The following is a 12,674-nucleotide window of genomic DNA, read 5'->3' on the forward strand; positions in this document are numbered from 1 at the left end:
GCACTTCGGGGTGCTCTTAGTAAGTAGTCAGTGGAGACCATGGGGAGAGGAGAGGCCCAGTCATCCAGGTGTCCCAGCCAAATCTCCATAAAACTCCAGTCCCAGCCATGATCTGACCACAACCACACGAGAGACCCCAAATCAGAGAACTGCCCAGGTGAGCCCATTCAATCCACAGAATCATGAGAGGGAAGAAAATGGTTGTTGTTTTAAACCACTAAATTTTGGGGTGGCTTGTAATACAGCAGTGGGTAACTAAAACCAGCATGAATAATCAAATGATTTAAGAGATTCAGAATTTAATTGGTTAAGAGATTATACATAAGTAGCTGCTAGAAATCATTACTTTCAACCACTCAACCCAAAACAATTTTCCTAAATTGAAAGTAAAAAACAATTTTTTTCTTAAGGAGACTGGAATTGAACAAAATTCTCTTGGGCTGCTGAAGTCTGCTGCTTCATTTATTTTCGACTCAGGCTTCTTTTTGTCACTGATTTGGAAACAGTGAAAGGCCACCAGTAAACAATACCTCACATAGGAATAGCCTTCAGGAGGCCTCAGAGCCTTCCATGTTTTTAAAAATGTTTATCTTTAAAATGAGAATACGAGCTAATTGCTTTTATGCAAATTTCAGAGACAGCGTGAGCGAGCTCCCTGGCAGGCAGAAGCTGGATGTCCTGGTTTCCTGACTGCTCCCACAAATGCCCTCTGTACCCTGCTGGGTTCCACCTGGCCACGCTCCAGTGCCTCTCCCGGAGGAAGGCATGCCAAATTCCTGACACGTGGCGTTTGAAAATACCAGGGAACGTTTCCACTCGTGGATTTCACTATGTTCTCCAGTGAGTATTTTAGCAAGCTAAAAATGTGACTCCTCAGTCATGAGAACACCAAATCCATACGATTCGAAAACAGCAATAATGCTGGAACTTTGATCTAATTATCAGCAAGTCCTCTTCCAGGAGATTAAATGTCTTATAATATTTTATCATTTGCTTAGCGGGTATTTATCCTTTAGTGAAAACCAGTGGTCTTCAAAGACAGCAGCAAAAGATGCTGACAAGTCATTTAAATGGCTAAGTGGTTACTCTTGCTGGCCTAATAAAAGTCCATTTCTAGGAAGATGAAACCTGAGCTTCCTATAAATCATCAATTATCCCAGATAATGGTAACAATATAGATATTTATACTCAGGGTTTTGATTTCCATGCCTTGTGTTTCAACTTCACATCAGGAAGGTTTTTAAAATTTTATTTATTTATATATTTTGAGACGGAGTTTCTTTTTCTTTTTTTTTTTTTTTTGAGATGAAGTCTCACTCTTGTTGCCCAGGCTGGAGTGCAATGGTGCCATCTTGGCTCCCTGCAACCTCTGTCTCCCGGGTTCAAGCGATTCTCCTGCCTCAGCCTCCCAAGTAGCTGGGATTACAGGCATGTGCCACTACACCTGGTTAATTTTGTACTTTTAGTAGAGATGGGGTTTCACCATGTTGGTCAGGCTGGTCTTGAACTCTTGACCTCAGATGATCCACCCGCCTCAGCCTTCCAAAGTGCTGGGATTATAGGCGTGAGCCACCGCACTCGGCCTGGCAGTTTTAAATGAATGAATTCATCTGTAAGCTTTTGAATGGAAAAATCAAAGTAGAAAGAAGCATATTGTCTTACATCATTTTACAAATCAAAACATACTTAAATTGTCTTTCTTGTGTTAAGAACAAACCCCAAGTGCCTGATCAGCTGCTTTGTTTCCATGAGGGAGAAATACAGTTATGTAGCTGATGTCAGGGAAGGTGGAGAATTTCCTCAGCCACCCAAGAAGAAAGATAAGGAGGCCCTTATACACCCGCCGTCTAATCTTAGAAAGATCTCATGGAGATATGGTGGACGTAGAGCACAATCCTCTATCCCTGAAGAACATTTTCCAAAGCACAGATGTTTTCTCTTAATTGTGAATGCTGGCTGACTTGTCCATATCCTTTCTCAGTGCTCAGCAGATGGTACGATTTGGGACTGACTTGTTCCCTATAACGTGAGGCTGATGTTCTTTGCTACGTGGAAAACACATCTTTGGTGAGACAGAAATGAATCAATATTACACAAAAATGTTTCCATTTCTGGAATTTCCCTGAGATAAAAATATCTTTCTGGCTTTGGGTATACATAAGTGACCGTGAGGACACTTAGTAAAAGAGAAAACAGATTTTCAATACTTTGTGGTGATGGTGATTATATGGGATTATAAGTAAAGATTTTCCTGTTGTATCATTTTGGAAACAAAAAGTTGACTCATTTTCTTGTTAATGCTTCAATATTTTCATTAGGGAGTTTCTAAAAAGTCTTTATCTGAATCACAGAAAGTACAATTATTTCAGAGGTAGGATAAAATTTTATCTGTCATAAACAGCACTGTGTACTAAAACCTGCTATGAGTTTAACAAATCACCTAGAAGTCTAATGCTCAAGAATGCAATATATCAAGTAAAACACTGAAAAGTTCAACTATAATGCAAGTGTGGAAGTGCAAGATTGACTAAAACTTTTAAATATTATCATTTCTATTAACATGCTAATTAAATTCATTTTATTGGAGTATTTTAAGTTCCTAGCAATTGAATAGCACTTTTTACTACAAATATTTCATCATTTGGATGAACATATTCTTTTATTTACCATTTGTCAGGTTTTGTATGCTAAACTGCAACTGCTTATATATGCTGATCAAGTATCTCAAGGATAAATTAAAACTCTTAGTAAAAATCCAACTGACTGTTACAGACCACAAAAAGTACTATTTTAAGCCTTTGGGGGCTTAAAAATTGTGTGTGTCTGTGTTTATTTACATGGTGGGAGAAAAAGAACTTTCCAGGTAATTGTGAATGGGACACTGTTATATAAGAGTTAAAAAAGCACTATTTCTGTACAATTGAAGTTCCTAACTCATGCTTTCCTTTTTTTTTTTTTTTTAGGCTTTTGGAATTTTTATTGTGGAGATGTATTTATACTGTTAGTTTCAGGATATCTCAGGCGGAGTTTTGCTCATTGCCCATGCTGGAGTGCAGTGGTGCAATCTCGGCTCACTGCAACCTCTGCCTCCCAGGTTCCAGCGATTCTCCTGTCCAAGTAGCTGCGATTACAGGTGCCCGCTACCACATCTGGCTATTTTTGTGTATTTTTAGTAGCAATGGGGTTTCACCACATTGGCCAGGCTGGTCTCGAACTCCTCACCTCAAGTGATCCTCCCACCTCGGCCTCCCAGAGTTCTGGGCTTACAGGTGTGAGCCACTGCACCCACCCCATGCTTTAGTCTTAAACTGATTTTGAGTTGTACATGAAAGGCCTAATAATCAGAAAAAGACTATTTTTTAACTTACCTGCTCAAATATTTTGAACCTCTGAATCTGGAAAATAATGTTGAAGTTTGAAACTGATGCCGTGCCAACTCTGGGGAGCACAGTACTGAACTGCTGCTTCCTTGTCTTGGTGAATGCACATTGAGTGCCTTGTCGTCCTCTGAACCCACCACCGCTAGGGACTGCTATCGGGGAGGAGCTCACTGCACCTCAGAAGTCAATGTTCAAAGTCACTGTGAGGACCTGGAAGTGAAGTTACACAGGAGACAGAAAGCTGAGGCACAAGATGCCCCCAAGGTGGGAGTCATGTTGAAAACTTGGAAAAATATCTCTGTACAAAATCTATGCAGATCTTTAGAGAACAGGCCAGACCTGTGCTGACTTAGGTACTGCCTAAAATGTCACTATATGAGGAACCATTTCAGTAGCATACTACCCACGCTTCTCTGAGCCAAGGATGTTCCTAGCATTGCCTTTAGTCTTATCTTTTAAGTGAAAATAAGGTTTTATACATATTCCGGCTGGAACACCTCGGGCACATGTGACCTTGGGAAATTCCTTAACTTCTCTTCCCTTAATTTCCTTATCTATAAAATGGTGAAGATTATGGCAGGAATTAAATGAGTTAATGTGCCTGGCACATAATACAAACTGTTAGCTGTCCATTAGTATTTTCATCCACTTACCATATCCACTTATAATTTTTGCAGAGAAACCATCAGCACAAAATAAAATCAATTACAACCCAATTTTTTTCAAAATGTGAAGAGATACCATTTTATAAAAAGGTTCATAGGACTCCCCAAATTAATATAAACTTGGCGCAGATTTATCTACCCTAAGCACATGGAGATTCTTCCCAGCTCCCACACTCCTTGCCACCCGAAATGCTCAAGGGGAGTCCTATTGTATTAGAAATGAACTTGCTAATCACGACTTTGGACCTGATCCTTCCAAGGCATGCTTTTCAGGCACAGGACTGGTAAGGAGATGGGTCCCCTCCAGAAAATGCTGAGAAATGGTAGCAAACAGAAATCCCTTCTTCGGTCTACTCCTCACTGCCTTCCCTCTGTGGGAGATGAAGCATTGCTCCCCGCATGCCATGCACATTTGATTGCTAGCTTGCTGGCACAACCCTATGATCCAGTGTGTCCAGATAGATCCAGATTTCTCCCTCCATACGTTTTCTCTCTCTGGTTGGTCCTGTCTATAGCTAGAGATGAGCAAGAAGCATCCATCGGCTGCTCAGGCCCTTCATTTCCCATACCTCTGCTGAGTGAGATCTGGAGAAAAGATCTCCAGTCAGTAGCTGACACTCCCCATCACATTCTCAGCCTTCACATGTGAGGAAAACAGCTAATCAAGGAACGCTACTGAATTCCATTTATAAGCCACTTAGCAAGTTATGAAGCTAGAAGGGTCATTTCTGTGGTCACTGTGTTAATGTTACAATATACACTGATCACCTACTGGCTCTAGGAAGTGAGAATGATACTTTCAGTTCAAATCTTAGTGTCAGGATTTAATATCATACAGGAAGAAACTCTACACCTTTGCTGCTTGTCTTAGCCAAACAAATGAGAAACTGACCACCCCCTGTAGGCTGAAATGGGTTAGAGCAGATCTCAACTTCTGGAATTTTTAGTTGTGGAACCTTTCCTGGTAAACTATTATTTTAACATCAATACTCTGGAAGGCAGGCAAATTTAAGACAAGAGAGTACACTAAATCATAGACAGGGTGGCTCACACCTGTAATCCCAACACTTTGGGAGGCCGAGGCAGGCAGATCACTTGAGGTCAGGAGTCCAAGACCAGCCTGGGCAACATGGTGAAACCCCATCTCGACTAATAATACAAAAATTAGCCGGGCGTGGTGGTGCATGCCTGTAATCCCAGCTACTTAGGAGGCAGAGGCAGGAGAATCGCTTGAACCTGGGAGGTAGAGGTTGCGGTGAGCCAAAATTGTGCCACTACACTCTAGCCTAGATGACAGAGCGAGACTCAAAAAAAAAAAAAAAAAAAAAAAAAAAATCATAGACACAGTGACAATGGAAATATTTATTGCTACTGGTTGGGTCTGTCATTTCCTAGAGGACATAGCTGGCCAGCAGATTTTCATTTCTTTTTTACAAAATAAGCAAATGCCTACTTTATTATTTACACACAGAAAATTATATAGAAACACCACACAAACTGCTTGAAATGCAAATATTTTTTGGTTTACTCATCAAAGTAAAAAATAACAAAAACCTTATCAGTTAAATAAAAAAGTGACATTCTTTATCAAACCTTCTTAAACACTGAAATGCATTCATTTTTGTGCTCATGTTCTTTAGAAATATCATTTCTCCCCTTTTGCCCCTCATTCTCCTAAATTGTTTCAATGAGTTCATCTGTAAAATGAAGATTGTCATCTTTCTTAATGCTACTTACTTTTTATTATCTCAGTATCAAGACCAATCTAGATTTTTTTGTCTCCTACATATGAAATGGATGTAAAAAATGAAAAATTCACCAGCACATTTTAAGATAACATAAAAGAAGCCCTAAGCAAGCACTTCAAGGCAATGACACACCATTACATTTCTGAAAAATTTAAGTATCATTGGTACTTAAAAGTAGAACTCAATTCCAGAAGCATATTCTTATATTGGACATTATTCATAATAGATCATATACTTCATTTCCACAGTACTGATTTCAGATAAGCCGTTTTTTTTTTGTTTGTTTGTTTTTTGTCAAGGATTGACTACCTCAGACTTAAATCTTGAATGTCAATGACTCAATCTTTAACAAAACAGTCAGCTGTAAGCTGTAGACATGAAAATTGAATTGTTTCAAAAGGAGCAATGATAGCAAGAGAAAGTTCTTGGCATTTTAAGAAAAGTACATATACATAGCAAGAAATGAAAGTAAATCAAAATACATAGCTTTGTACATGTTAGAAATATCCAATGTGCCACCAACACAATGATTGCCCTATAAAAAAGTCCTCAGATCTGGAGCTATCTGTATTTTTCTTTGTGTAACTACATTTGCATTACCCAACCCCATATCTCTCCCATGGTCTGTTACCCGTTTGGAAGCTTTTAACCAGAATTTTTGGCAATATGCTTTTCTTCAAATAAAACAAGCCTTCAAATAAATCATTATGTCTGACAACTGAATTGGGCAAAGTCTTTCTGAAATATGTGTAATCTTTAGAAAATTCTTCTTTTTTCCTTCATAAATCAGCAGTTCCATCTTCAAATCAATCATGATCAGTCACAATCTTAACTCATGCTCTCATATGTTCTCTTCATCCAACATTTTGTTGATACCATCACATAGTTTTTGTAAGTGGGGTTTAAAATTCCCAAAAGGATTATACAAGGCAGCCAAAAAGTCACAATCTGAAAAATGATCAAAGACATTATTAACCCGTCCATGTGACTTGGCAGTGAGGTGACGCTGAATGATTTGGTGCAGCATCTCTCTGCATTCATTTAACAGCCTGGATAACACATTCCGGTCAAAGGTATAATCCACCTGGTGGAAACTGACCACGGTCATAGCAAGTTGATGAACTTTCTTCTTAAATTTCTCCATCAGTGCTAGCTCATCTTGATTAAACTGATTATTCCTGTAAAGAATGGCCAGCTTGATGACCGTCTTGATAAGGTTCTTGATGATCTTCTCTGCCTCCTTCTTGTTTTGGGTGTACTCCCTGGTCACTCTGTAGAGCTCATCCAGCACCTCACTACTCGTGTCATCTATTAAGGTGGTGGCGATGGATTTGGACACCATTTTACCCAAGATCTTCTTTTGTGCCTGAACGGCCAGGTTTTTGGAATTAAAGACATCTGTGGCCACTAAAAAAATAAGAGAGGAAAAGAATTAACAATTTGTAAATATCAGCAAGCGAAGCGAACTAAAAACAGGTACCAGGGAGCACTTTTTTTCCTCATTTTCCCACCATTTGTGGTTTGTCTTCCATCTACTGACATTAGTCTCTGTTCAGAAAAGAATTTTTGGCTGGGTGGAGTGGCTCACGCCTGTAATCCCAACACTTTGGGAGGCCAAGGTGGGCGGACCACTTGAGATCAGGAGTTTGAGACCAGCCTGGCCAACATGGGCATGGTGGTGAGAGCCTATAATCCCAGCTACTCAGGAGGCTGAGGCAGAAGAATTGCTTGAACCCAGGAGGCAGAGGTTGCAGTGAGCTGAGATTGCTTTACTGCACTCCAGCCTGGGTGACACAGCAAGACTCTGTCTCAAATAAAAAATACAAAATCAACTCTATACCTGTCATCTGGGCAACAGCAACCAGAAGCGACTTAAAAGAAATTCATTTAAATGGAAGAAGAACAAATGGCAAAGCTACAATATTGAGTAAAATGGCAGATTAAGCAAATCAACAAGGAGAGCCTTGTTTTATAATCCAGTTGCAAAAAGTCAAATTTCTCAAGACATTGGCCAGTGCCTACCAATTTGGCTGTCCTAAGTACCTTGAATTTCAACCTCCAGAGGTCGAGTGTTGGAAAGAAGTGCTCCTTGGAGAGCGCATTGTCACTTGCTATTTCTGATGAATGGCCATTGTTTGCTTTACATTTTTATACATTTTGGAGAAATGACCTTTTTCATGAGCTCATGAAATGTGCTACATGAAAAATATACTTTGAAAAAGCTGTTGCTTAGAGTTTACTTTTGGAATTATAACTTCTGACAGATGTTTACAATGTACATAATAATGGCTATATATATTAAATATTAAAGAGACACTATATGTAATCTTCCTAGCTTAGAGCTGGTCAAGTGAAAATGCTCAATAAATGTTTATTCTCCAAACCAAGTTTATTTCTTTCTACCACAATTTTCCCCACTCCATGCAGGTAGCAATCTTTTTTTTTTTTTTTTTGAGATGGAGTTTCGCTCTTTTTGCCCAGGCTGGAGTGCAAAGGCATGATCTTGGCTCACTGCAACCTCCACCTCCCCGGTTCAAGTGATTCTCACACCTCGGTCTCCAGAGCAGCTGGGATTACAGGCGCCCTCCACCATGCCCGACTAATTTTGTATTTTCAGTAGAGACGGGGTTTCACCATGTTGGCCAGGCTGGTCTCTAACTCCTGACCTCAGGTGATCTGCCCACCTCGGCCTCCCAAAGTGCTGGGATTACAGGCATGAGCCACTGGACCTGGCCCATGTAGCAATCTTTAAACTACTCCTCTACAACTGTGCTTTCTCTTGCTTCTCCTAAGGCTTAAGAACTGCAGTTCTTTGGGTGTCTACTCCATCTCTGAGTCGAATGGCAACTGTTCTCTCCATATATGCCGGTGTTTAAGCCTAGGCCTGGGTGTCGGAAAAAAATCATTTGGTAATGAAAGATTAAAAAGTTTAAAAATACAGATACATACAAATGAGTCAAGGCATCAATGATTATATAAGATTATTTCTAGTTTGGATGGGCTAGCATCATTAGGAAGCAAAAAGGCAGCTGCTTCAAAATCCAGACTGGGAGGACATATAAGAAGAGTGACTCCTTTAATCCAGAACTGCCATGTTGGATTTAAAATTGGGGAAAGGTGGGGTGTGGTGGCTCACACCTGCAATCCCAGGACTTTGGCAGGCCAAGGTAGTGAGAGGATCGCTTGAGCCCAGGAGTTTGACACCAGCCTCAGCAACATAGTGAAATCCCATCGTAACAAAAAACTACAAATAAAAAAAAAAATTAGCCAGGTGTGGTGGCGTGCACCTGTAGTCCAGTTACTAGGGAGGTGGAGGTGGGAGAATCATCTGAGCCTGGGAAGTTGAGGCTGCAGTGAGCCTTGACTGTACCACTGCACTCCACAGGCTGGGCAACAGAGTGAGACCCTGTCTCAGAAAAAACTTAAATTAAAATTCAGTAAAATTGAGAAGAAGAACCAAATCAGATTTGAAATTTGGACCAAAGTAGTTCGTGGTATATAGTAGAGGTAGCTACTATAAAATGGTTCCCTATGGCCCGAACATCTTTTAGAAATACACAGCGCCATCCACAGTGCCATCCACTGAAAGAATGTCTTCACTGATTGAGAAAGGGTCCCCTCACAAATGTCGAAATTTACACTTCTGAAACATGAACTGAAACTGCAGAAGAACTAAAATATATTTTGAAAAAGAGAAGGAAAGTGAAAATGTGTGAGAAACAGCCAACTTTATGTAGAAGTTTCCATCATTTAATGTTTTATGTTTTTATCATTTAAGCAGAAGTCTGTGTCTATTTCTATTCTTCAATTATTTGCAAAGGAGTATAAAGATTAATTCACACTAAAGAATTTATGTCAAAAGAAATGGCACCCACGTCGCTAACAGTACCACATTAAAACCAGGGACCATATTTCATCTCAGAACTCCTGATATAGACCTTGAAAAAAATCAATAAACTTGATTTATATAGGGATACCCAACCACTTTCAGCTACACAGCAAGTAAGTAGGATTTCAGTAATAGATTTCATATAAAGTTGAAATGTTATTGTGTTTTTAATGTTTTAGAACATGGCACAGTCTACAAATATCTTACCTGGGATTTACTACAAGTCTATCAGTTGGACATACTTTATGTTGTGAAATATTGAAACCAGAGGGAGAGATATTCATAAGATTTCTCCTTTATCCAAGGCTGGACTTTCACATTTGCACCTCTTCTCAGCTACTTTTCTGATTAAATCTTAATATTCCATTTAACTTCAAACATGGAAAACAAAAACTCTATGACACAGCACTTCAACTTCCTGCAAGACAGTGTGTAAAAGGCAAATCTACTGCCAACTAAGCAAGATCATTCCCCGTTTACTGGTAATCAAGTATGAATCAAGATAGAGAAGTTGATCTCTGAGGCTTTCATATTTGTCCTAGAGGAACTTCAAACCCCCTTCCAGAAACAGCAGCTGTGTCACACTTTCCTTTTATTCTTTGGGTTATTCCAGTAAAGTTGTCTTTTTAAATGAGGTTGAAGCTCTTTGTCCCCCTCCACCATCTGAAGCTCTTTTTCCCCCTCCACCAAGAAGACATGCATGAGTAGATTTATTTTCCAGCATTAGAGAAAGCTTTTTTGAGCCAATTGGGGCTTGTGGCTGAGAGTCTCTGGCCAGGGATGTGTGGTCTGTGCTCATGAAGTATGTTTCTTTTTCTTGCAAATTAACTGCTGTTAGTCATTCCTGTTCAGGCTCATTGGTCAGTTCCACATGCTCTACCAGATCCCTTAAAAGTCTGGTGTATCTCAGAGCTAGTCCTAGACCAAGTTTTTCTCCTTCAGTCTATCCTCACCCCTGTGTGATCTCATCCACTCCCACAGCTTCAGATACCACCCAGGTGCCAGTGACTCCCATAGCTGTAACTCAGCCCTGACCCCTTTTCTGGACTCATTTTGTAAATACATTCAAGATTTTTCTTTTCCTTGGCTATTTTGCAGGCATCTCAAATGTACCATATGCAAAACTGATCTTTGATTCTCTCCTGCCTCCCTACTAAGTGCTCCTCTTTCGCTCTTTATGATCTCAATTAACAGCATCCCCTCCAACCTTTTGCTCAATCAAATCAGAGACTTAGGGATCATCCACCATACCATTCTCTCCCTTACCCAGTCCATTATTAAGTTCTTTCCATTCCACCTTCCTCCCGCATTTCTCTGAATTCTATCCATTTCCCTCCATCTCCATGGACAGCAGCCTAGTCCAAACCCCTTTTCATCTATTTTCACATATCAGCCAGTTTCAAGAAATGAAATTTGCAAATGGGGCCAGGCGCAGTGGCTCATGCCTGTAATCCCAGCACTTTGGGACGATAAGGTGGGAGGATCACTTGAGCCCAGGAGTTCGAGACCAGCCTGGGCAACATAGCAAGACCCTGTGTCTACAAAAAAAACTTTAAAAAAATTAGCCGGGCATGTAGTCCTATGTACTCAGGAGGTGGGAGGACTGCTTAAGCCCAGGAGTTCAAGGCTACAGAGCGGCAGTGAACTATAATCACACCACTGTACTCCAGCCTGGGCAACACAGCAAGACCCTGTCTCAAAAAAGAAAAGGAAAAAAAAAGATGCTTCACTTAAGTTCTTTGCTAACTATTGCACCTCCTTGCTCCTTAAATCCTCATCATTTGCCTACATTTTTATTGCCTGCTTCTCCTTACTGGGATTTAAACTCTGAGAGCAAAAATTCTGTGTATCATGTTCACTGTGTCATCTTGCAGGCCTAGAAAGTGGCTGGTTCAGAAGCAGAAATCAATTTCCCCTATCTCGTCCACAATATAGTTAAATACTTCTCTACGAAAACATGTTGGCCTGTAAAACAAGAGTTGTAAATACATTAGTGGGTGTTTTTATTTGTTGTATTAAAAGGTAGAGAAACAGGTATTTGTTTTACATCATTAAACATGTGGTTTTTCTTCCCTCTAAGTGCACTCCAGAGTATGATTTCTCTTACTGATCAACCAATTCTTTTAAAGAGGAGAGATTTGTTGTGCACAATGGGAAAACATCCAAGGACAATAATGCAAATATTTAGAGTAAAAGCAAGGTGTAGTTCTGACTTGAACTGTAGTAGGAGATTAAACACAGGCCCACCTCTGCTTCTGGCTGAATCTATGTTTAAACATGTGCCAGAGGGATAGACCTAAGGCATGTCCTGGGAAGTAACTAAGATGTAAACAGGAGATGTTCCCCAAGGAGAAAGTGCTGAAAATATTCATTCGGTTTTTTGCCTCTTAAGATGAATTCACGTGTGTTTGGAAACAGACATGTAAATTGTTCATTAATGAAGAAAAATGCTGTATTAAAAAAAAAAAAAAAACATACAAAGCGTTACCACCACATTAAAACTGTTTACGACTGTTTTCTAGAAATAAGGTGTACATGCTATTTTACATTACTTATCTTACCTCCCTCCCTCTCTGTCTCTGTATCTCCTCCCTTGGCCATTTCAGCAACATTTGCTATAAGGCAAAGTGATATTTAGGGAATTCTGGCTTTAGCATCAAAATTATAAAGTCAGAGATAAATATGATAAAAATATACGGACCCAAATATGCAAGAAAAAATGTGCTCAGAAGGAGAAAAGAGAAAAGTCCTTTGATATTGATACCTATAGTTTTAAGAAAATTAACAAAAATGCCTCATAACGTAACTACTCCCACTAAGAATTTTCTAATAAAGTACTTAAATCATTTTCTTTACAGTCTTACCAGTAAATACATAATTATTTCCCCTCAAATCTATTATACTTGGGACTCTTTAACAGTGATGACAACAGATGTACATACATTGCAAATTCTTGCCTAGTTAAAATTGGATCCAGGGGTCTAATATTAGG

The 12,674-nt window shown here is 39.6% G+C and overlaps 1 protein-coding gene across 3 annotated transcripts in view; it reads right to left on the bottom strand.

The window, feature by feature from the left end:
- Window positions 1-5,546: 5,546 nt before the first annotated feature.
- Window positions 5,547-12,674, bottom strand: part of TNFAIP8 (TNF alpha induced protein 8) — a 122,367-nt gene continuing 115,239 nt past the window's right edge. For all 3 annotated transcript variants that reach the window (XM_008014217.3, XM_073010745.1, XM_008014214.3), the window contains exon 2: window positions 5,547-7,200. In XM_008014217.3, coding sequence (XP_008012408.1) covers window positions 6,635-7,200 — 566 coding nt within the window. In that variant the 3' untranslated portion in view covers window positions 5,547-6,634. The remainder of the gene's footprint in view (window positions 7,201-12,674) is intronic.

This window comes from Chlorocebus sabaeus, chromosome 23 (assembly GCF_047675955.1).
Source record: "Chlorocebus sabaeus isolate Y175 chromosome 23, mChlSab1.0.hap1, whole genome shotgun sequence".
Classification (NCBI taxonomy): Eukaryota; Metazoa; Chordata; class Mammalia; order Primates; family Cercopithecidae; genus Chlorocebus; species Chlorocebus sabaeus.